The 27,381-nt window shown below is 46.9% G+C and overlaps 1 protein-coding gene across 2 annotated transcripts in view; it reads right to left on the bottom strand.

The window, feature by feature from the left end:
- The window catches only part of ARFGEF2 (ARF guanine nucleotide exchange factor 2), an 89,200-nt gene that overhangs the window by 42,943 nt on the left and 18,876 nt on the right, over positions 1-27,381 (bottom strand). Inside the window, exons 4-16 of one of the 2 annotated variants that reach the window (XM_081289291.1) lie at positions 24,718-24,864; positions 21,961-22,140; positions 21,192-21,417; positions 14,081-14,149; positions 12,090-12,238; positions 8,882-9,012; positions 6,704-6,938; positions 6,032-6,131; positions 4,758-4,897; positions 3,128-3,236; positions 2,388-2,571; positions 1,055-1,166; positions 414-619 (exon numbers count right to left, since the gene is read on the bottom strand). In XM_081289291.1, coding sequence (XP_081145417.1) covers positions 414-619; positions 1,055-1,166; positions 2,388-2,571; positions 3,128-3,236; positions 4,758-4,897; positions 6,032-6,131; positions 6,704-6,938; positions 8,882-9,012; positions 12,090-12,238; positions 14,081-14,149; positions 21,192-21,417; positions 21,961-22,140; positions 24,718-24,864 — 1,988 coding nt within the window. Of the gene's footprint in view, positions 1-413; positions 620-1,054; positions 1,167-2,387; positions 2,572-3,127; positions 3,237-4,757; positions 4,898-6,031; positions 6,132-6,703; positions 6,939-8,881; positions 9,013-12,089; positions 12,242-14,080; positions 14,150-21,191; positions 21,418-21,960; positions 22,141-24,717; positions 24,865-27,381 lie in introns of both variants that reach the window. The other variant, XM_081289292.1, reaches the window with a different exon arrangement.

The following is a 27,381-nucleotide window of genomic DNA, read 5'->3' as shown; positions in this document are numbered from 1 at the left end:
TAAAAAAAAAAAAGATTTAATTGATAAGCAAAAAAAACAAAAAAACAAAAAAACAAAAAACAAAAAACAAAAAAACTAGGGTGGCCAGTTCAGGAGGCAGGATGACCACAAGTTCGAGGCCGACCTCAACAATTTAGTGAGACCCTGTCTGAAGTAGTTAATAGCCTGGGCTTTAGCTGTGTCATCTCAGGTGAGTTACTTAACCCCCCTGTTCCCCAATCTCCTTGTCAACAGAATGGGGACATGAACAAGGCTGCTGTGAGACAATCCCTGAGCACAAAGCCAGGTCCGCAGTGAACAGAAACCTTAGTTGCTTGGCACAGATTTAGAAAGATTAAACCCACACCCCAAGCAGATCAAGACTCGTGTCCTGAGGCAAAAAGCTGAGGCGCCAGGCTGGAGGGGGGGCTCACCCCTGGTTGCACTCTATGTATCTAGCAGCAAACTTCTCCATCAGCCGGTCAATCTTCTGGGCTTCCCCAGGGAGGCGGAAACCTTCCAGGAACGTCCGCAGGGCAGAGACGAACTCCTTCTCACAGAAGTCCAGCTGGTCCACGTAGGCGTACATCACCTCCTTGTTGAACCTCGTGCCGTCTCCCAGAAAATCGCCCACCTGGGTCTGAAACACGCAGAACACACTCACTCACTTCAAATAAGAACCCACAGCAGAGGACACTGCCCCGGGACCAGGGCCTCAATGTCCACAACAGGCTGAACTGCCTCCTGCTTCCAGACCCGGACTGCTGCTGTGGAGGGAGGACGAGGAGGACGGGCAAGAGACTCAACAGTGCGGGGAGCCCTCACTGGGCTGCCTCACGAGAGGGGCAGGGGCAGATGGGGCCAGCTAAGGGACATTTCTGACAGTTCCACCAAATAAGCCACCGCCTGCTGGGCGGCTCGTTTCCTCTCACGGCTGTGATGAGGAACATGTGTGACACTGGTGGAAAGTGGGCCCAGTGGACCACAGGCAGCGTCAGCTCGTCCTGAGGTTCCGGCTAGGAGGGTGCAGAAGCACAAAGCAGAAACTCCTGCAAGCGCACAGCCCCAGACTCACAGAATCCAGGCGCTCCTCCTGATGCAGGAACTGGGCGATGTCTTCCACCGTCGTTCCCAGCATGCCCTGCTCCTGGAGAAACTGGATGCCCCTCTTGGGTTTCTTGTTGAAGCTGTTTCAAGAAGAGATGGGACACAGGAGGCTTATTTCAAAACCCAGAGCACAGACAGAGCTGGTACCTGGGGTAATTACACACATCACCATGAACAAGCCATCATATATAAGTTAGCAAGGTCCTGTGCGTCCCAGTAGCTTTTCCAAACTCCAACTTCGCTTCTGACTGAGCGACAACAGAGTCTGATGGCTGTCACCCCACCACCACTCTCCCCTTCTTCACCAGTAACAGGACTCTAGCTGTTCAGTGGAAGAAAACCTGCATCTCCCTGGCTCCCTAGACATGGAACATGGAAGTTCAAGCCAGATAGAAGCAGAAATGGTGTCAGTACTTCTGGGAAGTCTCCTTAAATGAAGCTGACCAAGGCCGCTCCTTTGGCCCTTCCTCCCTTCTTCCTCTCTGGAATGTATGTGTGAAGTCTAGTGCTCCAGCAGTCATCCCTATCCATGAGGCAACCCTGAAGATGACAATCATGTGCCTCGGGTGGTAAAGCAGACAGACAGAAGGAGGCTGGATCCCTCCCTGAGATTCACCGCAATAACGCAGACTGTCCACTTTAGGATTTCCTTTTCTTTGTTCTTCTTTTATTTTTGATTTTCCTTTCCTTAAGAAATATATAATCTAGGGCTGGGGATGTGGCTCAAGCGGTAGCGCGCTCGCCTGGCATGCGTGCGGCCCGGGTTCGATCCTCAGCACCACATACCAACAAAGATGTTGTGTCCGCCGAGAACTAAAAAATAAATATTAAAAATTCTCTCTCTCTCTCTCTCTCTCCCTCCTCTCTCACTCTCTCTTTAAAAAAAAAAAAAAAAAAAAAAAAGAAATATATAATCTAGGTACCGTTACTTTATGTTTCCTGTTAAAGGAAGGCAAAGCTTGCTAATGTAAACTAACTTTTTACCTGGCCTTGCACTAAAGAGTGAGGTTTGTGTCAGTGCAAAGTGGCGAGTCTGAAAGACACAAAGGAGGCCTCAGGGCTTATTTAGAAGGTGTGGTCCCGAGGCCTCTCTGAGGGGGAACTCTGCCTCATCTGAGGGGTCAAAGAGCCCAGCATTCCAAGGAGGGCTCGGTGGTGAAACAGATGGAGGTGACTGAGGACCAAGAGCCCATGGTGTGGCTCAGGGGACTTAGCGGGAGTGAGGTCACCAGGAAGCCTGGTGTGATTTAGGTGGTGGTGACAAGGCTAAAGGGGGTTGCCAGAGTGGCAGCCACACTCACAGCTCGATGCCATGTTCGATGATTTCCTTCTGTTGCTTGATGACCTCGAACTGCTCCGGGTCATCCTGAACAGTTGTCTGGGTCCCAGAGGACACTGTGGACTCCATGGACGTCACACTGCTCCTTCTGGCCATGTCCAGGCCTTTGCCATCCCCCATTTCCTGATCTGTGAGCCTCTCCTGACCTGCAGTGACGTAGAAACAGAGGACACCAGGTGAGCAGGTGGGGTACTGCCATGGCCCCACAAGTACTGGGCAGGGTCCCCCAGCCCACGTCGAACAATCTCTGCTCTAGGATCACAGCACGGACCTTAGACCATCAGAAACGTTTTTCATGGAACCTGAAGAACAAATTCAAAACTTCACACAAAAAAGTAAGAGGATGTGAACAGTGAATAGAGAGCAGAACAGGCCCCGCTCCCCCAGGCATCCAGACTGACACAGCTCGGACAATTTAGAAAGCGTGGCGTCTGTGCGAGAACGAACAAGTCAACAGAATAGAAAGTCACAGAGACAGACACACTCACAGGAGAACCTGGCATGTCATAAAGGACCTGGAATCACTGAGGAAAGGGAAGCTACCAGCAAAGAGGAACAAAAGCGTCACACTGCTCCTCCAACACTCCAGTCCCATGAAACAGCAAAACTTTTAAAACACCACGGGTGTGAGCTGCAGAGTGTGTGCCTGGTTCCAGGACCACCGACCCGACCCTGTGGGAGGAGGCAGGCGGGGGCTCTCACCGAGGCTGGCCTGGTGGTTGGGATTCACGTACAGGTCCTTGCTCCACTCCACCATGCACTTGAGAATGGACACAAGGCACTCCAGGCCTTTTTTCCTCAGACTCAGCTCCTACAGAACAAAAGTGACACAGCATAGAGGTGCAGGTAAGCCAAGAACAGGCGTCCGGGGGCTCACAGATCAGAGAATCAGTGCTATCAGTACTGAAGGATGAAACCCAGGGAAAGGCAACAGGGTACAATAAATGTTAAGTCACATCAGCACCTGGCCTCTCCTCAGGTGTTCATTGCGAACATCCCAGTACAACACCAGCTGCGCGCTGTCCTAAGGTCAACAAAGTTTAAGAGAGAGTTCTGGGGGGTGGGAGTGGCTGGGGCTGGGGCTCAGCAGTAGTGCACTTGCTTGGCACGTATGAGGCACTGGGTTTGATTCTCAGCACCGCATATAAATAAATAATAAAGGTCTACCAACAACTAAAAGAAAAAATCTTTAAAAAAGAAAAGAAAGTTCTCAGGGCTAGAGCTGGGGCTCAGTGGTAGAGCGCTCACCTAACACATGTGAGGCACAGGATTCAGCCCTTAGCACCATATGAAAATAAATAAATTGAGGTATTGTGTCCATCTACAACTAAAATATATTTGAAAAAAAATAAGAAAATTCTCATTCATTGCTTGTGGAATTAAAAGAAAAACCTGAAAACTTTAAATAACAGGGTCTTAAACCATAACCCTGAAAAGAGAGAAAAAAACCTGGAATTATGCAGCAAGGGAGTTATTTTGAAAAGAATTTATCCCCTAAAAACTTGCAGATGTGTTCTACTTTAAGGTTCACACTACAATGAAAACACCGATTTTTTAAAAAAAATATTTATTTCTTAGATGGACACAATATCTTTATTTAATTCATTTATTTATATGTGGTGCCAAGGATCGAACTCAGGGCTCGCACATGCTAGGTGAGCACTCTACCACTGAGCCACAACCCCAGCCCCACCCCCCGAAAACACTGATTTTTAAAAATAAGTAGTACTTTTTAAATAAAAAATTACAGGTTATAGATTATCTTTTTTTTAAAAAAGGCACATTTTAGATTCATAACCACATTAGAGGCAGCACAGATCTGTCAGTCTGATAAAAAGTATGACCTTATTCAAGAAAAAAGCCAGAATCCTGTGCCCCATTCCAGGGTGCAAAGACCCTGTGAACCCCCTGATCAGGGGCTCTCAGGACCCCTCTTTCCTCGATGGCAACTTCCTATCAACAGGCAGTCTCCTCTCCCATACAGAGGCTGGGGTCCTGCTCTCCACACTACTGCTGGAAGGTGACTGGGGGTCTCAGGTCAGTGTCACCTTCTCAGGGACACCACTTGATGACCCCTTCACTTATCCCAACCCCCCATGTCCAGTGCTTCTTCTCGATGGTCCTGCGTATTGCTCTCTGCAGTGCCTGTCCCCTCTGGCTGACTGCCCTCCTTGCAGTAACCTCACGACAGCAGGAGCTGTGTGCGTGCTCATGTGAGCTCCGTGCTGTTCACGCCATGTCCCCCCATCTCCTCGTCCCCTCACTCTCCGCCAGTGCCTGGTGTGTGGTGGTGCTCAGTAAATGTTGCGTGAAATGAGAGAATGTATCTTACCTGCAGAGGTGTCATTCCCAACTCATGGCCACTTCTTCCCTGAGCAATTTTGGATAAATCATTCACTAGACGCTCGAAAATGTTAGCAGCATTTAGGTCACAGTCATAGTTGACATAAATATCCACAACACACTGGGCATCTTGGAAAATAACATACGAGTATCAGAATTGTGATCAAAGACAAATAGAAGTTATACTTTCTTATTGTTTAAACAAGACTTCTTTGCCAAAAAATTTTCCGAGAACTGATCAGGTGGCTAAGCCTCATTCAGGAAAGACACAGCAGAAGTACTGGGATGGGGTGGTTTCCGACCTGCCTCTATGCTAACCAAAACCTCAGCAGTTGGTCCCAGCAATCCAAGGTTGAATTTCCTCTTCAGAAAAGGAGCTACGCCAGGCATGATGGCACATGCCTGTAATCCCAGTGACTCGGGAGGCTGAGGAAGGAGGCCTGCTTCAACAATTTAACAAGGCCCTAAGCAATTTAGCAAGTCCTGTCTCAAAATAAAAAACAAAAAGGGCAGGAGATGTGGCTCAGTGGTAAAATGCCCCCGGGTTCAGTCTCCCACAAAAAAAAGCAGGGCTAATGGGGCTCAGGAAGTGGTTCAGTACCTGCCTAGAACACGGAGGCCTTGGATTCGACCCCCAGCAGGGCAGAAACAAAAAAGGAAGGGGCTAATAACTGCCCTACCTATAACTGCCCTACCCATGCCCCTAGAGTCACTATGGAGCGCAGTTAGGTTAGATGGCCGACAAGTGCGATGCTTAGTTTGAAGTCCCATACCTAACTGCGTGGCGTAAGGCATTCCAAATTTACCTCACACCCAGTCACGGCTGGCCAGGTGTCCCAGTGTGCCGGGATTAGGGGGTTTCTGGGACACAGGACTTGTAGTGTCAATACCAGAAAGTCTTGGGAAAATGGCCTGAGCTGGGGCTGGGGCTCAGCGGTAGAGCACTTGCCTAACCCGTGTGAGGGCCTGGGTTCAATCCTCCACACCACATAAAAATAAATGAATAAAATAAAGCTATAAAAAAAAGTTACCGCATTTAAAAAAAAAAAAAGAAAAAAGAAAAAGAAAATGGACTGAGGCAGTCATTCTTTAAAAGAGAAGCAAGTGGGCTCTCATCAGGCCAAAGTGGCCTTTCAGGGAACGACCCTCCCAGCACCTCTTAAAGCTCCGCAGCGCGGGTCACGGTCTTGGTCTGGCTTTGGCAGATGGAAGCCCTGGAAGTGGCTCTGAGTGCTCTGAAGGAAGACGCCGCGGGGAGCGTACCTGCACAGATCCTCGTCAGGGTCTGAATGACCATCCACCTGTGCTCAAAAGAACTTGTGGATGTTTCTAGAATGTTCAGGAAAATCTCTTTGAAAAAAACCTAAACAACATGGAGACAAAGGAGGATGCTAATTAACAGTCTGGGTTAGGAGTCAAACACCCTGATCCTGTACGGAAGGTGGCCTGCACAGAGACAAGAGGCACACACTTCCTGCTCAAGAGCCTGGGAACCCTGGCCTGACCAGGGGGCAGCTCACAGGGCCAGGCCCTGTCGGGAAGCGGCCAATGCTAGGCTCCTGCCCAGAACTGCCACATGCAAACCCAGGACCATCTGTGTTCCTGATTTTTTGAGAGAAACCAGAAATGTGGATTTTTGTGTAAAATATGATTTCTCAATTTGGCAACTCATTCAAATTATTTCAAATGATCCACAGAACAAACAGATGGAGGGACTGAGCCCAGCACACAAGCCACACACCTTAAACCTCTGATCAAAATGGATGGTGCACAAGACTTGGGGGCAGAACTGTTATGAGTGAAAGATATTCTCTCACTGATTCAAAAATTCCTCTCCCGAGTGCCAGCAAATAGACTGTGTAACTTTAGTGCTGGTGGGTTTCTCATCTGGCACAAATGTCATCAAGTAAGAAAAAATGAACTTGGAGTCCGTACCTCTATCTGCATTTTCAAGTGCATTTTAAAGTTTGAAAGAAGAGTAAGAAAAATGGCGAGAGAGAGCTCAAAGACATCAGGCACTGAAGAGACGCCGTTTTTGGACAAGGCCACACAGAGATACTGCTTGATCGCATTGATGAACATCTCGTGTGTCCTGAAGACGGGACCGGCGTTCTGCAACACGGACAAGAGCAGCTGCAGGGAGACCACCTTGGACCGCAGCTCGTGGGATCTGGCAAAGAGAGTGGAAAACAACGACAGCTCTAGAAGAGGAACTGTTCCAGGTGTCCCCTGGGAGGCCCTGCCTGCTCCTCCACTGTGCGCAGGACCTTGTGAGGCTGCGGGTTAAGTTAGCCACTGCACCTGAACGTCAGGAGAGGGAGGGCAGAGGGCACAGGGCAGAGGGCAGAGAGCAGAGGGCACAGGGCAGAGGTGGGGGCTCCTGGCACCTGCAGGCCCTTTGGGAACAAAAGCGGCCAATTCCTATTGTTTTGTCTCCTAACAGAGAACAGGCAGAGGAACAGGAGCAAAGTGAGTGACTAGTGCGTCTGGAGAGCCAGCTCTGCAGCTGACGAGCCGCAGTCAGTACCTCGCATCATCTGTGAGAGGTAGAGCCCTCGCCCACCCTCCACTCTCTTCACCCAGGAGGGTGCTGTTCTCTCCACCAGCCTCACAAGCCTCCTTCCACCCCTCCCCTGAGATCAGGGATGGTAAGAAATGGAAAAATATGGTAAGAATGTTATGGTAAGAAATGTTCCTAACACTTGTCACCATACCAGCAGCATTCTATTTTAATATTTTTTTTTAAGTTATAATGGACCCAATACCTTCATTTATTTATTTTTATGTGCTGGGGACCGAACCCAGTGCCTGACACATGGTAGGCCAGCGCTCTACCACCGAGCCCCAGCCCCTAGAAGCATTCTTTCGTTTTGTTTTGGTACCAGGGATTGAACTCCGGGCACTTGACCACTGAGCCACATCCCCAGCCCTATTTTGTATTTTATTTAGAGACGGGGTATCACTGAGTTGCTTTAAGCCTCACTTTTACTGAGGCTGGCTTTGAATTTGCAATCCTCCTGCCTCAGCCTCCCCAGCTGCTGGGATTACAGGCATGTGCCACAACACCCAGCCAGCAGCATTCATAATAAAAGAACTGAGGATTATTAATGAGCAGTACTAATAACGGCAGTAATAACAGTGACTATAAAGTGCAAGGGCCTGTGCTCAGGGCAACATCCATCTCATTTCACTTAATCAATCCTGCAGGCTGATTCTTGGTTTGTAACTTAAAAATAGTTGGTATATAGAAGATGTACCTTCTTTTTTTACTTGCTGATAGATTAGAGCGGGGGTCCTGGGAATTGAGCCTAGTCCGCCGCTCCTATGGAGGAGCTCTCTCTGGCCAGCCTCTGCACCCTTCACCTCACAGCAGGCACGCCCTGAGGCTTGTGTATCCACTACAGAGAAGCATTTGGCTTCCCTGGGTTGAATCTGGTGCTTAAATCTTTATCCATGAAACACAAGTTTCCAAACAGGGCAGGGCACATATTCTACAAGCACTCTGTTCCTCCATATCCCCATCAGAAGATTAAATTAGGCCAGGTGTGGTACACATCTGTGATCTGTAATAATGGCAATTCAGGAGGCTGAGGCAGGAAGATTCTGTTCAAAACCAGCCTTAGCACCTTGGTGAGACCCTGTCTCAAAAAAAAAGGGACTGGGGACTCAGCTCAGTGGCAAAGCACTCCTAGGTTCAATTTCCAGTACGCGCTCCCCCACAATCTATTAGTAAGTTAAAAAGAAGGTGTATCTTCTATATACTGATTGGGTTTTCAATATTCATTTTTAGTTGCAGGTGGACGCAGTGCCTTTATTTCCATGTGGTGCTGAGGGTCGAACCAGTGCCCCATACATGCCAAGCGAGCGCTCCACTTCTGAGCCACGACCTCAGCCCCATATACTGATTGTTTTAAAGATAAAAACCAAGAAAAAAAAAAAAAACTAGGCAGAATCTTGGTCAGTGGAGACAGACGATTCAACAGGAAAGGAGGGCAGGGCAGCAGGGCCTGAAGAGCTGCAGAGCCATGGACTTGTGGGAAGCCGGGAAGGACAGGCACAGAGCCTGCGCTCCTGGACCCCAGGCACCAACATGGACAACTGCTGTGCACTTACTTGGGGTCTGGGGGGCCTTCCCCAAGGGGCTTCATGGACAGCTTGCACAGGGAGCGAAACACCAAGAAGGCGTCCTTCTGCAGGATGTGAGAGAACCTGGCGGCCACGTGGTGCCCTTGCACATCTGCCTCCTAAGGTGGAATCAAGAAAAGAAAGGGAGAACGAAACTGTCGCATGAAAATTTAAACTCCTATATTATTCAAAAGGGAGGTGAAGGGGTATTAGGGGAGGTTAAAATATGGCAAAATAGGTGCTGGGGGAGTCATCGGAGCAGCTCTAAACCTTGTTTCTTATCCTTCGAAAAGTTGACATGGATGGTTAAAAAGAAGTGATCAAAAGTTTATCAAAAAATCTAAAATATAGTCAATTATATTAGCTTGGGTGAGAAAAGTTTTCTAATAGTGTTGCAAGATAAAAAGAAAAATCATATGGCATTTTAACAAACTATCAAAAAGAGTAAGCTACATTTACAAATTAAAAGTAGACATACATAATAAGGATTAGTATCCTTCACATATAAAAGCTCTTCAAATTTCTTTAAGGAAATATGCAAACACTCCTCTCAAATGCAAAGCATTCAAAACCAAAACAAATCAAAACACAAATATGCAAATTTACCAAGAAATGCAAATGACAAATGAACCTAAACAACTTTACTACCAATATCAAGGCAGGATTTTTCTCCTATCAAACCAGTAAAGAAGTGAACAAATGTTATAGCTCGGTTTTAATAAAAGAATGAGAAAATGGGTATGGATAAGTAGGGATTTGAGTAGTATCTTCCCAGAAGACTAATTTGGTGGTAAGTATCAAAAGCCTTAGTTCCTATCTCTTGAGCTGGGGATGTGGTCAGTGGTAGAGCATTTGCCAAGCATGCGTGAAGCCCTGGGTTTCATCCTCAATACCACATACACACAAAGAGGTTTCTAACTTTCTTTTATTTATTCTCTTTATTTTATTTAGTTGTAGTTGGACACAACACCTTTATTTTATTTATTCATTTGTAAGTGATGCTGAGGATCGAACCCAGTGCCTCGCATGTGGTAGGCGAGCACTCTACCGCTGAGCCACAACCCCAGCCCCTCATTTATTCTTTATTTTACTCACTCATTCATTCATTTTTGTGGTGCTAGAGATCATACACAGGGCCTTGCACATGGCAGACAAGTGCTCTACCACTGAACTATACCTCCAGCCCCAAAGTTTCCTGTTCTTAACCCAGACATATACTATAGCAATTTATCCTTAAAAAAGACATATGGATATGCACAAGATTTACCTATAAGGATGTTTATTATGAACTGTTCTATCTATGGTGAAACTTAAATACTCTAACAACCTACTATCCATATAGACTTTACATGGCCATTAAAAAATTTAATGAGATCCACTGCTTCTTGGCCTCTTGGACAAAACTCAGGTAGACCTCTGTGTACTGATACAGAAAGACGTCCATGATGGAGAGCTGAGAGAACAAAGCAAGTCAAGCTAGTGTACCAGACACGAGGTCCTGTGTGGGATTTATGTGTGTCCTTGAGGGCATTCATGGGAAATGATACACTCCAAGGGGAAAGATTGGTCTTGGGGAGAGGGTGAAAATGTACAGTACACACAGGCATCCAACTTACTGACTGCATCAAAATTTCATAGTGGGGGATAATGATTAGGAGAAATATCTAAGAAGGTTCCTAGGGGCAGGAAGGGTGCAATTACGAAAACAATTGAGAAACAATAGTGCAAAGAACAGAAAAGCTCATAGCATATCACTTCCTGTTCTGGATGTTTACATACACGATTTTTAAGGGGAAAATGAAGCTATTTAAAAGTAATGGTAATGTGGTAGACACATCTAGGGGCCTGAAAGGACCTTCAAAACATACTTTAAGTTTTTAGCAAGTTACCAGATAGCATTTTGTGGTCGAGGACAAGCCTAGCAAGAAGGAGGCGCTGGGTTTGATTCCAGCATCAAAAAAGGAAACAAAAGCAGATCAAAAAATAGCACAGGGCTGGGCTGTAGCTCAGAGGTACAGTGCTTGCTTAGCACGTGTGAGGCACTGGGCTCGATGCTCAGCACCACATAAAAATGAAATAAAGGTATTGTGTTCACCTGTAACTAAAAAATAAAAAATGTTTTAAAAATAGCATGTATACTATATCATTCTCTTTAAGCAGGAAAATAAAATGCAAGAGGGAGAAAAGTCTAGAAGGATACTGACTTGCCCAGTCCTTCTAACACAGAGAGGAAAAAACAGAAGGAACTATATTCTTCTCTGTATTTTCTTTTTTTCCCTACAACAAATGTATATTATTTTGAGAAAGAAGAAAAATGGCAGGAGGGCTGGGGTTGTGACTCAGTGGTAGAGTGCTTGCCTAGCATGCACGAGGCACTGGGTTCGATCCTTGGCACCACATAAATGTAAAATAAAGATATTGTGGGCCGGGGCTGTAGCTCAGTGGTTGAGCACTTGCCTCGCATGTGTGAGGCACTGGGTTCGATCCTCGGCACCACATACAAAAAATAAATAAATAAAATAAAGATAAAAAACGAAAATTAAAAAAAGATATTGTGTCCACCTAAAACTTAAAAATAAATATTTAAAAAAAAGAAAGAAAGAAAAATGGCAGGAAATTTAAGGTCTTAAAAGTGTGAGTAAAAAAGTTTAAGAACAATGTCATAAACAACAAACATTAACACATCCCAAGAACTGAACCTGCAAATAAGAAGAGTATCAGACTAATAACTGAGTAGAGCTTGCTTATTTTACGTACGTGTGTGTGTGTGTGTGTGTGTGTGTGTGTGTGTGCAAGCATGGCAGGGGTACTGGGGATTGATTAAACCAGGGGTGCTCTACCACTGAGCTACATCCCCAGCCTTTCCTTGTTCTTTCTGTTTTGAGACAAAGTCTCACTAGGTTGCTGAGGCTGGCTTTGAACTTGCAAGCCTCCTGCCTCAGCCTCCAGGGTCACTGGGATCACAGGTGTGCATCATGGCGCCCAGCTGCTTGCTTCTTTCACAAAAAAAAAAAAAAAAAGACTGAAAATGGACATGCAAACTGGGCAGGGGAGCGTGTACCTACAGTCTCAGTCTGCAGCAGACGGAGGCAGGAAGATGGCTTGAGCTCAGGGGCAACAGTTGCCCTTTTAAATAACTAATGAACAAACAAACGGACAAAACGGGAACCTCTGAACAGATTGACAGCCAACGTACCAGGTTATCCGCTGACGACAAGGACTGTCTGTCATCTGCTATGCCATTGGTCTGTGAGTTTTCATCAACTGCAGGGGGGATGGCACATTCCTGGCACTCCAGTTCACCCAGGACCCTGTCGGGGTCTGTCAGACCATGCTTTTCTGCTGCTTCTTAAAAGACAAGTGCAAAAGTCATTGCCAATCAGCTGGTACCCCAAAAGGCTGCCTACACCAGATACATACTCCCTCAGCTGCTGCGTTTGTCCTGTGCCTCTCCTGCTAGCTATGATGGCAGGGCACTGGGCCCGGGAGGTGTGCCAGTCTGTCCTCCACAGCCTCACCGCCAGGGCCACAGCAACGCGTGATGCACTGGCTCAGTGTCACAACCCACCGGTGGAGCCTCTGAAATTGTGCCCACCCTGCCCACTTCTGAAAAAGACTAGAAAGAGCTAAATATAAAAAGCAAAGATTTTTTAAAAAAATATTTCATCAGTCATTGGTGGACCTTCATTGATTTTTATGTGGTGCTGAGAATCAAACCCAGTGCCTCACACATGCCAGACAAGTGCTCCCCCACTGAGCCACAACCCCAGCCCCAAAAGCAAAGATTTTTTTAAAAAGACTATTAATACAGGAATCAGAGAAGAAAGCCTTACAAAGAAAAACACAGGCCTAAACTTCCTGGCAGCCATATGAAATCAGAAAGAATTTTTAAAAGATTTCATCATTTACTCAAGGAAAGTACATCTGGTGAATAGCAGAACAATGAAACTAAGAGGAATGAATCATTTGGCTTTTTATACATATGAGAAACACTAAAGAACTTAATGAGCAAGTCTTCAGTAACTGTTTTCCAAGCATATATTCATTCAACAAATATTTATCATGTGCCTATTGGGTGAGATGGGCTGTGGCATGGGTTGGGGATATAGCAATGAATGAGAACAAATCCTGATTACATGATGACTTCCTGTGCACACCCAGAAACAAACTTAAGGGTATGAAATAAAACTGTGCTATTTTAAAGATATTTCCACAAGGAGTTAAATGAATATGGAATCTATAAATAGCTTTGTGGCACCCTAATTTAATAAAAGGATAGGGCTTAGACAAGTGGATTCCAAATCATGACCAAAGCATGGGGTGTGGCTCTGGGGTACAGCACTTGCTTAGCATGTATGGAGCCCTGGGTTGCATGTGCCACTGCGCCCAGCACTGCTAAATAAATAAGTAAAAACAGGACACTAATTTTTAAAACTGAGTCCCAATGCAGATATATGCACATAAATAACCAAAACACAGTACATGAAACAATACTCAGCATCACTACCTGGGGTGTACTCACACCATCTCTACTCTATTTTTTTTTCCTTTCACTTACAAAAATGCTGATTGCAACTCACTAAAATGTTTTTATTTCTTACCCAACTAGTGGTTTATTGTCATTGCAATCAAGTCAACACATATCAGTAAACCTGAGATTTGGGGCAAAAAACAAAACAAAAACCTGTCATTCTGAATTATGCACAGGTAACACCACTGAAACCGGACCCGAGACAGAGAATGCTGAAGGGAACCTAACAACATGGCACACTCGGTACCCACTGACATGTGGGCTGTACCCTGGACACATCGATTCTATCTAAGAAAATTTAGCAGCAAAGGACAGGGATTGTGGGCTCACAACCCCCGGCCAGAAGAGCCTGGGCACCTGGCTTAGTAGGCACAGGGAGTGCTGTTCTGCGTGTCCAGGGGAGCAGGGACTCTAGCACGATCAGATGGCGTTCTCTGAACCCTGTGCAAGTGTGAGCAGAACCAAGCTACTCCACGGAGACCAAGCCACGGAGAACCCCATGTGAGAGGCAGGAGGGCGGGCGGTGGGCGGCTAGCGTTCCCAGAGCTCCGCGAGTTTTCTGGACAGGGAAGAGCAACCACCACCCTGAAGCACTGGCCCGCAGACCTCCAGGAGGAATGAGGTGCTAGGAAGGGCGGGTGCTCCTTGGTTCTTACCTTTCACAGCAGAGGTGACTACATCTTCTAAGATGTCCTTTACCACCTCCTGGGCTCCATCGTCAGTCCCTACACACGCCCAAACACACAGGCACAGGTGAGGGTGTTTCCAGAGAAAAAAAAGGAAGGGAGAAAGGAGATTACAGCAATGTTCCTCTAAAGTCACCAGGCAAAGGGCGCTAGTGAGTTCTGCCGAGGGCCTGATCCCACCATGGCGAGGCACACATCCCCTCCAGTTCCAAAATCCTCAGCAGCATCTGCTCTGCTTCCAAGTTTCGCTTCCCGGAATGCTGAGACCCCTGCCCGTACGCTCTTCCTTCCTGAGTCCCAGCTGTCGGCCCAGGGCCTCCCTACCACCCCCAAACAGAGCCTTCACCTTGGCTCCCGACAGTCTTGGTAAGTCACACACCTTCTGCTGCTGGGCTGTCCACATACGTAAGCCCAGAATGTAGCATGAGATTTTCAAGACAAGAGTTGAGGATTTGCTAAATTGTAAAAAAATCACTCTGTACAATGTTAACTATTTAAGTGGAAGAAGTTTGGCACCTCTTTTCACCCCCATTTTTTTTAACTGGTCCATTGTAGTTGAACATAACGAGTGGGGTCTCCTGTTAAATATTCATACATGCACACAATGTAATATAATGTGGTAAAGAGCTTTTTTTTTGAAAATTAGTCTTGGGAAACAGTTTATGAAGCAAACCACTTTGTCTAGACTTTTAGAAGTCCACGTAACTAGGGCAGGGATGTGGCTCAGGGTACAGCGCTGGCCTGCCATGTACGAGGCCCTTGGCTGAAACCCCAGCACCACAAAAAAGAAAAAAGTGAATATTACTGATTTACAAAATATCCCACTGACGAGAAAGGCCACCACCTTAAACAGACAAAACCCAAACAACCTTTTACAATCGGCCTGGAGGAGGATTTTCAGTCCAGCTACCATTTCAGAGAGTTGTGCTGGTCCACCAGGCCCCGGAGGGTGGCGCTAGGGTCTTCTCTTCAACAGAAGAGAATTAACGCTCAGTGGCCGAGCGCACCGCGGGGCTGCCGATGTCCCACGCCTTTCTCAGGGGGCACTAAGAACTGAAAAGAAACAGGGGAACCCCACCCCCACCCCCGGCCACAGCCGCAGCCACACTAAGATTGGACTAGCGTTCCCTGAACTTCAGTCCCTCTCATGCCACCCCGTGTTCTTGCCACATGCACTCACACCACTTAAGATTTTTTTTGGATGTGAGGGTAGAGAGGATTGAACTTAGAGGCACTTGACCACTGAGCCACATCTCCAGACCTATTTTGTATCTTATTTAGAGATAGTAACAGAGTTGCTTAGCTTTTGCTGAGGCTGGCTTTGAACTTGCAATCCTCCTGCCTCAGCCTCCTGAGCTGCTCAGATTACAAGCATGTGCCACTGCGCCCAACATCAAGCACCACTGAGGTTCATATAACAGTGCTCTTCAAATTAACGCACCTTATGCAAAAAAAAAATCCACAAAGTAACAGTTTGATGTACTAATCACGTTTTCCAAATGCAGGTTTAAATAAACATGTAACTATTAAAAACTGCTCACCTGTGAACCACCTAAAACCATCTCACCCTACACCATGATTTGGTAAACACATGACTAAGTTCCTTTCCAGTTCCAACATCCTCTGATACTATGATTTAATAAAGGCTGTTTTTTAATCTGTATTCTCCTTCTCAAAGCAGCTTCTACATGGCACCTTGCTTCCATGCAGCATCAAAAACACCGATTCCTTTTATGAGAGGTGCTAGCAAGTGAGACCGGGGCCATCAAGTGGTGGCTGGTGGGCACACCTGGCTTGCAGGCCTTGGGAGGGGCCTTCTGGATGCTGTATTAACACTAAGAAGTCCATGTGTTTAAGTTTTAAGCATGCTATGACAGTGTTTGACAACCAAATCAATTCAAATACTTGAAAGGTGCAGAGAGTACACTTAAAAAACACTGGTTCTGCTGGTTCCCTGGGGAAGTCACCACCTTGCCACTGCTGATTAGGCACCATGTGTTTCACACACTGTGTCCAAGCAAAACAGGATGGTCACCTTGAACAGGTTCTGGTGGGAGACACCCTGGGTGCCATTCCCTCTCTAGCCAGCAGGGGCACCCCCGCGGCCAGCACTCCAGTTACCTAAGCCCACCCTTCCCAACCAACAGGTCCTCATCTTATTTTGGAAAGAAATGTGACTATATTTTCCAGCCTTCCTTTCAGGAAAGGATGGTCATATGACCAAGTCCTGGCCACTGAGGAGATAGCGTAAGTTCTTGGGAACGATCCTGGCTTCCAAGCAGGCCTCTCTTTAGGAAAGGGGACGATTCGGCTGAAGGAATCCTCTAGTCCTTCCCTTTTCCTTCCCCCTGCCAGAATAAATGGCAACATGCTGAACCATAAAGACAGAGGTCACATGCTAAGAACAGGACTAAACCAGAAGGCATCTGAGAGGAGGCCTTCCCACTCCCTGCTCTGTTCAGCTAGGCAGGGAGCAGGCGGGCGGGCTGGGGTGGCACTCCCATCTTGGTCAACAAGCTGAGGGCTTGTGTCCTGGCCCTGCCCCAAGCATGTGGAGCACATCACTGTCTCCAAACAGACCGTACCCGCGGTGCTGACAGCCAAGCTGAGGGAAAGGTCAGTTTTATCACGGGCTACAGTGCCAGGAGAAGATGGGGAGGGGAAGAAAGATGGAGACTCAGGGCAGCTGTGGACACATGGGGACATCAAGTGTGACATGCCTGCTTCCTAGAAACTGGGACTTAGCCAGGTCCAATGTCCAAGCACTTAGTAAATGAAAGAATAATGAAGGAAACACGCTGGCAGCGAAGCTGTCCTCTGCCACCTCCACCACACAGCAGTATGGTTCTGTGACAGGAGAATGGCTGCTGACCGCCGGTGCAGGTCCACTACAGTGAGGGGACGCCCAGTGAGGGGACGCCAACGCGGCCGACTCCTGTGAAGTGACTGTCGGCACCAGTGCAAAGACGTGGGGTGCATTTGGCTACTTTTGTTGAGCGTCAGCCTGAGACTTCTTCCTCTTTTGGCCAACAAAATGTAAAATTCCTACAGCAAAAGATCTCATATGAGCACGCAAAGGAGCCAGGCTCATTTTATCCTACCGCATCATCTCCACCACCTTCTCACCTGGTTACCATCTGAAATATTTACTATTTTTCTTTAAACCAACTCATTTTTTAAGCTGAAATGAATTTATGTATTTATTTATTTTGGTATTAGGGATTGAATCTAGGGGCGCTTAATCACTGAGCCACATCCCCAGGGTCTCACTAAGTTGCATAGGCGCCATTTAGTTGCTGAGGCTGGCTTTGAAATTGTAATCCTCCTGCCTCAGCCTCCCAAGCCTCTGGGATTACAGGTATACTTCACCGCACCTGGCTAAGATGAAATTTATTTAAAAGATAATCATAAACTGGACATGGTGGCATATGACTGTATTCCCACCACTTGGGAAGCTGAGGCAGGAGGATCACTTGAGTCCAGGAATTGAGACTAGCCTAGGCAACAAAGGGAGACTTCTTCTCAAGGAGAGAGAAGAAAAAAAGAATAAAAGACTTACATAGTCCTAAGTGCCAGGCCCTACCCTTATTTAATCTCACAAACTTGTAAATATTAGCTGTATCCCCATTTTAAGATGGGAAAACTGAGGCCCAAGGGTCACACAGTTACTAACAAGAGTCATGATCCCACAGAGGCTGCCTGATCAGGGCCTCTGCATTGGCTGAGGGAAGATAGGTCTTCTCTGTTTCTAGTACTTAAGGGTGGGTTGTTCTTCCTCTAAAGAATGAGATGTAATAAGAAAAGGGGAGCTAAGAAATTCAGAAACACACAGGCAAGTCTGCACACTGTCTGTATGGCGCTACTGTCCAATTCTGGGAGTGACAAGTGGAAGAGGAAGTGCTGAGGGACACAGGGTTTCTTCGGGGAGTGATGAAAACGTCCTGAGACTGACTGTGGCCATTGCTGCCCGCCTGTGGCTCGGCCAGCAGCACTGACTCGCACACTGTCAAGGGTGAGTGGATGGCGTGTGGATTCCATCCCCAGACAGCTGCTTTCTAAAGGACGGACAAGAGCAGCTGGGGAACCAGGAGGGTGGTGAGGAGGTAAACAGCACGGCTACCTAGGGGAGTCCAGATGGCCAGGCCCCCAAGTTCACACGGGCAGGCAGGAGTCTTGAACTCAAAAATCGTTTTGTGAATTTACAAAGAGCAATCTGACCCACTTCTTGGATGGGCAGTTGAAATGGACAAATTAACTACTGATTTATTAATGTAGGATAAAAAATTAACTGCTAAAGGGGAAACTGCTCAGGTCTATTGGAGTCTTTGCTCCACCTACGCAAGGTACCCGGGGAAGCAAACGACCCCGGGAAGGCTGTGGGAAGTCCTGGTTCATCAACAGGAGAGTGTGGCGAGTGCTGGGTCCGCAGGCACAGGGCCTGGCAGTGAGTGGCCAGGGGGGACTGGCTGCAGGAGGGCTGTATACTCGAGTGGACCCCTGGACACCAGCTCCCCAGGGCAACACCCCCACCATCTGCCATGGCTGTCCTTCCTCCTGGGCTTCTAGGGCTGCTCAACTAGTCTCCAAAGGATTGTTCTTCCTTTACAGCCACATCCTGAGAACTGGAAGCGCTTCTAAAAAACACTGTGCACCTCTGTTCCGTCCACTCTTCACAGGTTTGTGGTCTGACTCTCAAGCGCCTGGGAAAAGCCCTCAAGTATGCCAACAAATGTCCAGCAATGACAAATTTAGAACCATCAACTTACACGTACAGTAGTTTCAATAATAAGCTTTATGTTACAGATGTTTACCACAATAAAAACTGATTGACATAAAAAACCCACAGCATCTATTAACCCACAAATCATTATCTTTGTTAGAACTTCAAGTTGCCCTATTCAGCAACCTGAAACTTAATTCTAGAATTCACATTTTTTCGCCATGATTAAAAGCTACATACTAGGGGCTGGGGATGTGGCTCAAGCGGTAGCGCGCTCGCCTGGCATGCGTGTGGCCCGGGTTCGATCCTCAGCACCACATACCAACAAAGATGTTGTGTCCACCGAGAACTAAAAAAAATAAATATTAAAAAAAAATTCTCTCTCTCTCTCTCTCTCTCTCCTCTCACTCTCTCTCTCTCCTCTCACTCTCTCTCTCTCTCTCTCTCTCTCTCTCTCCTCTCACTCTCTCTTTAAAAAAAAAAAAAAAAAAAAGCTACATACTGAGTGTGCGCCAGGCCTGCCAAGGTGTGGGTGATACAGTGCTGAACACGGCATCCTACAAGTGACCACAGCACTTCAGTAAGGGACGAGGCGACAGAGAGGACAGGGAGCCGCAGGGGTGATGAGGAAGCCTCCTGCAGTCTGAACCAAGAGGCCTGGAGGAACAGAGGGGAGGGACTGAGGAGGGGACATTAAGCAAAAGGTACTGGCAGGAGAAGTGCAGAACCTTCTGGAACCAGAAAAGCACCTAGGCACTGGGCAGCAAAGAGGATGTAAGAAAGGGACAGAGAAGCGAGGGCCAATCACACGGAACTTGGCACACAGTGGGGCAGGCGGGCGAGGGCCTCACTCTGAAGGGGATGCGATGAGGGGCGCTGAGCAGGGGTGGAGCTGTGATCTAATTCATGCGTTTGAGATCACTTTGGCTGCCGTAAAATGAGCCAGAGAGGAAGCACTTTCACACAGCACAGAGCTGCACGGCTGTGCTTACCACAGCGCATTTAAGTATTAATATTTGTAGATTAACCACAGTTCGATAAGGATTACAGTAAACCCTGGTCCTCACCCTGACAGTTATCAAGGCAAAACCAGTGACCTGGCTGGGGTTCTTCAGCGCCTCCCTTAGGATATATGGGAGCAAGAGTGAGTGCTCAGCACACACAGCTCCTGTAGCAACTTCTCTTCTGTCCTTCCTTGAGTAAACGGATACAGAACAACATGCCAGCAGACACATATTCTATTCCAGCGCATTCCAAGCACTCTAGAAAACTTTTAGAAAGGAACAAAAGCTGCTCAAATATACACACTCTAGCCGGGAGCAGTGGTGCACACCTGTAATCTCAGAGGCTCAGGAGGCTGAAGGCAGGAGGATCGCAAGTTCAAAGCCAGCCTCAGCAAATTAACACGGCCCTAAGCAACTCAGTGAGACGCTGTCTCTAAATAAAATACAAAATAGGGCTGGGGATGTGGCTCAGTGGTTGAGCGCCCCTGAGTTCAATCCCCGGAACCCCCCTCCAAAATATGCACACTCTAGAGGGGAAGACACTACCAGCAGACATCATTAGTAGTCATGTGACCCAAGAAGGAAAAGAGGTCAGTCACAGAGAAGGTCAGACACTGTGGACAACAACCAGCCTGAGTGAAGAACTATTTGACAAAGCACTAGGTAAACACTAAGAGAAAATAAGACCTTGAGGTCTGGTTCCTACAAACCCAGGATGAAGACACAAACATTCAAAAGTAATCTCAGGACAACCAAATCCAAGATTTCAGGCTTACTATTTCATTTACTTTAAGACTATAACTAGGTGCGGGATAATCTTGTGTTTAAAAAGCAACAAAAACAAGCGATGCATCTGGTGAACAGAGGAAGGAAAACGCAACCTGCCTCTGCCGTCCACTCTCCCCGCCTGCCTTTGGGCTTACCCACCCAGCTGTCCAGCTCTCCCCGCCTGCCTGCAGGCCCACCCAGCCTCCCAGGGCTCCTGCTGCTCCACACAGGTCCGAGTGGCTCAGAATCACCAGGCTCTGGGCAAGGAAGTGAGGCAGGGTAGGTGAGGCCCCCACCCTCTCAGGGCGGGTCACCCGACAAGCCCCCAGTGGAAACAGTGCCCCAAGCTGAGCCCACTGTGCTGAGGCTGGCGTGAAGATGCAGCAGACACATTCCAGGAACCACTTAGGACTGACGCACAGCTCCGGGGGCAGTAACATGGAACCTCACGCCTGCGCTCCTGCGAGCAAAGACGGGCAGGCCCAGAAACAGACGAGCTGCCGCAGGGGCTTCCTCTACGTTAGCAGAACCTCCTTTACTTGTCCCCAGCCACTGGATGATGCCCTCTCTCCGTGTGGCTCAGCCATACCTGAGAGTGATGGGCCTCTTTCTCTGGGTACGTCTCCATTCTCTTTGCCAGGCCCACCTCTGGCCTGCTCGCCGTTGGGCAGGTCTGTTTTTTCAGGAGTTGTTGGTTTGCTTTGTGCCTGGCTCTGCTTTAAACGGCTGAACTTTGGGGATACTGCTGCAGCTTGAATCACGGGGGACTGGGGTTTTGACTGAATTGGTTTTTCCAATTCTCTGGCTTCCTGCAACTAGAAGGCAACAGAAAAGAAATCAACCTGTATGGTCAGAGCATATTGGCAAGAAACAATTATATTAGCCTATGGCTTAAAGAGTTTCCAACCAGCAGGATTATGTATTTACTTATTTGGTACCAGGGACTGATCCCAGAGGCACTCAACCACTGAGCCACACCCCCAGCCCTTTTTTATATTTTTATTTATAGACAGGACCTCGCTAAGTTGCTGAGGCTGACTTTGAACTCACAATCCTCCTGCCTCAGCCTCCCAAGGATTATAGGTGTATGCCACCATACCTGGCCAGGATAAAATTTTAAAGGAAATAAATTCAAAGCCAACTCTGAATGTGACAAACTCAAAGCAAATTCTGAATTCAAACTTTAAGACTCGCACTAGAGTCTCCCTGATTTTAAACTGAGAACAAAAATGCAGTACAGAGAATTCGTGGGAAGAAGGGAAGAACTTTCGAGTGCTAGTGGCCTTCAGGGCCCTGAGATTCACACGAAGCGCTCACAGCTGACAGTGCCCTGCCCTAGCGGTCGGCAGTCCACTCACCACTTGGTTCTCCATGCGGGTGAAGACGACATTCAGCATCTGGGTGAGCGTGGCCTTGGCAGTGGTTTGATTGATGAGATTTTTGCTGGCCAAATAGATGTTGTAACATGTCCTCACTGTCTGCAGGATGGTGCCCTCATGGATTTCAATGTGTGGGGAAGTCACCGCGGTCAAAAGAGCCTGAAATGTAGACCCCAACCATCAACTTCATGAATACCCACCTCCCTGTGCCTTCCCCAACCCCCAGCCAGACTTTTCTAGAAGAGTTGGCTTTGGTTTTTCTTTTTTAATTTTTTTATTAGTTGCTCAAAACATTACAATGATCTTGATATATCATACATTTGATTTAACTGGGGTACGTAATCTTATTTTTCCACGTGTACAGATTGCAGGATCACATTGGTTATACAGCCACGTTTATACATAGGGCCATACTAGTGTCTATTGTATTCTAGTACCCTTCCTATCCCCCCTCCCCTCCCCTCCCCTCCCCTCCCATCCCCTCTTTCTACCCAGTTGACTGAACAACTGGAAAACCTAAAGATTACATTTCTCTCTTTTTTTTTCTTCCCCCTCACACCATCTTATATGTAATTTTGCATAATAATGAGGGTCTCCTACCATCTTCCGTGCAATTCCCCTTCTCTCTCCCATTCCCACGCACCTCTCGTCCCTATTTAATGGTAATCTTCTTCTCATGCTCTTCCTCCCTGCTGTTTTGAGTCACCCCCCTTATATCAAAGAAGACATTCTGCATTTGTATTTTAGGGATTGGCTAGCTTCACTTAGCATAATCTGCTCTAATGCCATCCATTTCCCTACAAATGTCATGATTTTGTTATTTTTTAGTGCTGAGTAATATTCCATTGTGTATAAATGCCACATTTTTTTATCCATTCATCTGTTGAAGGGCATCTGGGTTGGTTCCACAGTCTAGCTATTGTGAATTGTGCTGCTATGAACATTGATGTAGCTGTGTCCCTGTTGTATGCTCTTTTAAGGTCTTTTGGGTATAGTCCGAGAAGGGGAATAGCTGGGTCAAATGGTGGTTCCATTCCCAGCTTTCCCAGGAATCTCCAAACTGCTTTCCAAATTGACTGAACCAATTTGCAGTCCCACCAGCAATGTACAAGTGTACCCTTTTCCCCACATCCTCGCCAGCACTTATTGTTGTTTGACTTCATAGTGGCTGCCATTCTTACTGGAGTGAGATGGTATCTTAGAGTGGTTTTGATTTGCATTTCTCTGATTGCTAGAGTGGTAAGCATTTTTTCGTGTATTTGTTGACTGATTGTATATCCTCCTCTGAGAAGTGTCTGTTCAGATCCTTGGCCCATTTGTTGATTGGGTTATTTATTATCTTATTGTCTAATTTTTTGAGTTCTTTGTATACTCTGGATATTAGGGCTCTATCTGAAGTTTGAGGAGTAAAGATTTGTTCCCAGGATATAGGCTCCCTATTTACCTCTCTTATTGTTTCTCTTGCTGAGAAAAAAACTTTTTAGTTTGAATACGTCCCATTTGTTGATTCTTGATTTTAACTCTTGTGCTACAGGTGTCCTATTAAGGAATTTGGAGCGCGACCCCACGAGATGGAGATTAGGGTCAACTTTTTCTTCTATTAGATGCAGAGTTTCTGGTTTGATTCCTAGCTCCTTGATCCATTTTGAGTTAACTTTTGTGCATGGTGAGAGAAAGGGATTCAGATTCATTTTGAGCACATGGATTTCCAGTTCTCCCAGCACCATTTGTTAAAGATGCTCTCCTTTCTCCATTGCATGCTGTTGGCACCTTTGTCTAATATAAGGTAGTTGTAATTTTGTAGATTGGTCTCTGTGTCCTCTATTCTGTACCATTGGTCTACCCACCTGTTTTGGTACCAGTACCATGCTGTTGGCTTTAGTTTTTCTTATTTGCTTGGCTTGTTTTGTTTTTTAGTTCTAAGATGGCTCTGCAAACTATTGGATGATTATTGCCAAGAGCCAACTTTCTATTATTGTGAAGAGTTTAAAAGCAATTACTAACTCCATAAAATCCAAATTTTCTGAAGTAGGCTTCTACTGGTTTACTTTCTAAAAAGCCAAACTTCTGAATGTTAATGTTGACTGAACAACTGGAAAACACAGAGTAAAGATTACAGACACTTGATCTCACCCACACCAATCCCAAATCATACGTCTCAGTAGACAGCTGGCCTCCCCATTCCCGATGGGTTTCAAGAGGACTTTAAGAAAATTGTGGCTGACACAGATACTTGTCACAAAGCCACAGCATCCGGGACCTAAGCCCTGGAAGGCTGGCCACGCCCATCCTGTGCCCATTTCCTGAGAAGCAGTTGGCACCATCCCATGCCAAGCCACTCCTGGCAGCAGACACAGAACAGAGAAGCAGAACGGGGAACCAGGAGAAGACTAGTAGGTGACATGAGTCTTGATGAAGATCTGCTGACAAGTGGCAGTCCGGGAACTCAGAATTTCATGGGGAAAGACTAGAGGATTTCAAACCCATTTAATTCACAAGCAATTTACAGTTATATTAGCAGAATGTTTACTTTGGAAACACACCTGGTTATACTCTCCTTGTCTCAGTCCATGCTAAGAAATGCTAACACCTGACAAAAGATCTAAGTGATGCTTAAATTTTTCTGTTCCAGCTCAGCACCACCTGAGACAACTAACACATGGTAAATTAGAAACCCAAATTCCCAAAGGGGACTAACTCTCTAATTGAAAATCCAGACAGGATAACAGGAAATACCTTAATTATTTGTAACTGAACCCCTTCATCCGTCTGAGGGCCCTGAAAACAATTGCAAATGGTCTCCACAATCCTGTCGATCAGCCGCTTCCCGGGGGCTCCACTGTCGGGGGCATTGCCAGTGATGTGCCCGTAGGCGATCAGTTTCTAAACACAGAAAAAACAGAGATTAGACAGTTCTGCCTGGCCAGGGCTGAGGCTGCCCTCGACAGCAAAAGAAAGGCAGTGAGCACTGCCCGTCCTGCTGGTTCCTACAGACGCCTCTGTCCGAGCAGGCAGGCAAGACCACTGCCATGCGGCCTTCATTCCTGTCTGGACAGCAGATCCAGGGACAGTGACACACTGTTCAATGCCAGCAGCAAGGCCAGAATACTCCTTGGCACACAATCATCTGTGCAAAATACTGAGGGATTAAAAAGCACACTTACCAAAGGCAGTGGATTAGAGCGACCTAGAGCTCAGGTCAGATGGTGGCCAGAGGGACGTGGGAGTAATGCTAGTAAGTCTGAGGTTTTTGAGGTTTAAAAAAAAAAGTCTAGGGCTGGGGCTGGGGCTGGGGCTTATTGGTAGAGCACCCACCTCACACATGTGAGGTACTGGGTTCGATCCTTAGCACCACATAAAAATAAGTAAATAAAATAAAGGCATTGATTGTGTCCAACTACACCTGAAAAAAATGTTTGAAAAAAAAGTCTGTTACACTGTGGTGATGACTGCACACCTCTGTAGATACACTAAAAGTCACTGACTTGTACACCTTAAATGGGTTAATCCTCTGCTAATTGTATCTCAATAAAGCTGTTAAACATATTATGTATTTTTTAATTTAAATGTTAAGATATCTGAGAAACTAAGGATGACATGTTTTGCTTAAAGAAAGAACTAGTAGCTGAGGCCGGGATAAGACTAAGGTACTTCTTTTCATTTCCTGGGACTATTGAATCATGTCAGTATATTCTCTATTCCAAAAATTAAAGTAAGAACAGTGGCAATATTCTGTACCTACATTATCAAACAAGATGTGTCACTCACATGGCTGGAGAGACCACCCGACCCACAGCCTGGATTTCCGCATGGAGAACCTGAGGGCTGAGGGAACCCCAGAGGCCAGGGTGACTTACAAGCCCAGGTGAAATTCAGGATCACCTGAGGGAGCTCATTAAAAACAGACTCCTGGACCCCAGCCAGACCTAACGAACTAGAAATTCTGGGGTAAAGCCCAGGATCTTCCAACTACGAAGGTTATTCCGATGGCTGGCCATATAAAGGACAGGGGACTTCTCAAGTGCTCGATGTTTCCAGCGAGGCCCTAAAAATGCTGCTCTGTTCTTCTTTTTTTTTTTTTTTTTAAGAGAGAGAGGGAGAATTTTTTAATATTTATTTTTTAGTTCTCGGCGGACACAACATCTTTGTTGGTATGTGGTGCTGAGGATCAAACCTGGGCCGCACGCATGCCAGGCGAGCGTGCTACCGCTTGAGCCACATCCCCAGCCCCTGCTCTGTTCTTTATCCTTCCAGGCTGTCGCTGGCCACACTCCTGCCTCTGCCTGCACAAAGTAGACCCAAGCTACTGAGGCCATCTATAGGGCCACCACTGCCACGGGAGGAAAATGGGCCACCCTGCAGAGGCCTGATGTCACTTCTCAATGGCTTCTCCCTACCACCAACTACAAAGCACCGCCATTCAATAAGCAGAAACCCAAACTCAGAGTGGTCGAGTCGAAACACAGCAGCGCTGTACTGTGTGATTAAGGAGCAGTCTGCACACTCTGCCGCTCAGGGACAACCCTGGGCCTACCTGGGGGTGCAGAGCCGTCGCCCCCACCTCACTGCTCACCTGCAGGCTTCTTGAGACACAGGGCTGGCTGCTTGGGAGTCGAGTACTGTCTCTTTTGTTTTCTTTTGTTTTGTTTTGGTGCTGGGGACTGAAGCCAGGGCCTTGTGCAGGCAGAAGCGAGCACTCTACCAACTGAGTCCGTGGGTTCTGTCTCTGAGCTGCCTGCTCTTCCTCCTAACAAGTTTTTTTGTGAGCACTGTGATATAAGGATGATGTATAGACTCCTGAGAAGTGAATGTTGAACAGCAGGTTCCCAGGGGCTGAGGATGTATGTGGCTCATGGTAGTCTGCAAGCTTAGGAAGCACCAGGCCCTGGGTTCCATCCTAAGCACCAAAAATAGAAAAGAAAAGTAGATTCCTGCCAGGTGCAGTGGCGCACACCTGTAATCCCAGCTACTCAGGAGGCTAAGGCAGGAGGATCGCGAGTTCAAAGCCAGCTTCAGCAAAAGCGATGTGCTAAGCAACTCAGTGAGACCCTGTCTCTAAATAAAATGCAAAATAAGGCTGGGGATGTGGCTCAGTGGTTGAGTGCCCCTGAGTTTAATCCTGGTACAACCTCCCTACCCCCCCGCAAAAAAAGTAGTTCCCTATAACCAAATACAGATGCTGCAAAGCAAAAATGGAGATGTAGTACTGGATACTTAATTAAAGTACAAAAAAGGACTAGACAGGTTCGCCCTGCTCAGATTCCTCAAAGGGCAATACCTTCCAACCTGAAAAGGGTTTTCAGTATGATTTTACCCCTTGCCTGTACAGTGAGACAGGACCACAAGAAAGCAGAGAGCCTGCATTCTGGGAGTCTTTCTGGCTCTGCTATCTAATCCTTT

This window comes from Spermophilus citellus (genome assembly GCF_964194105.1).
Source record: "Spermophilus citellus genome assembly, chromosome: 4".
NCBI lineage: Eukaryota > Metazoa > Chordata > Mammalia > Rodentia > Sciuridae > Spermophilus > Spermophilus citellus.
Note: the sequence above shows the minus strand (reverse complement) of the source record. Positions and strands in the feature narration are given on the sequence as shown.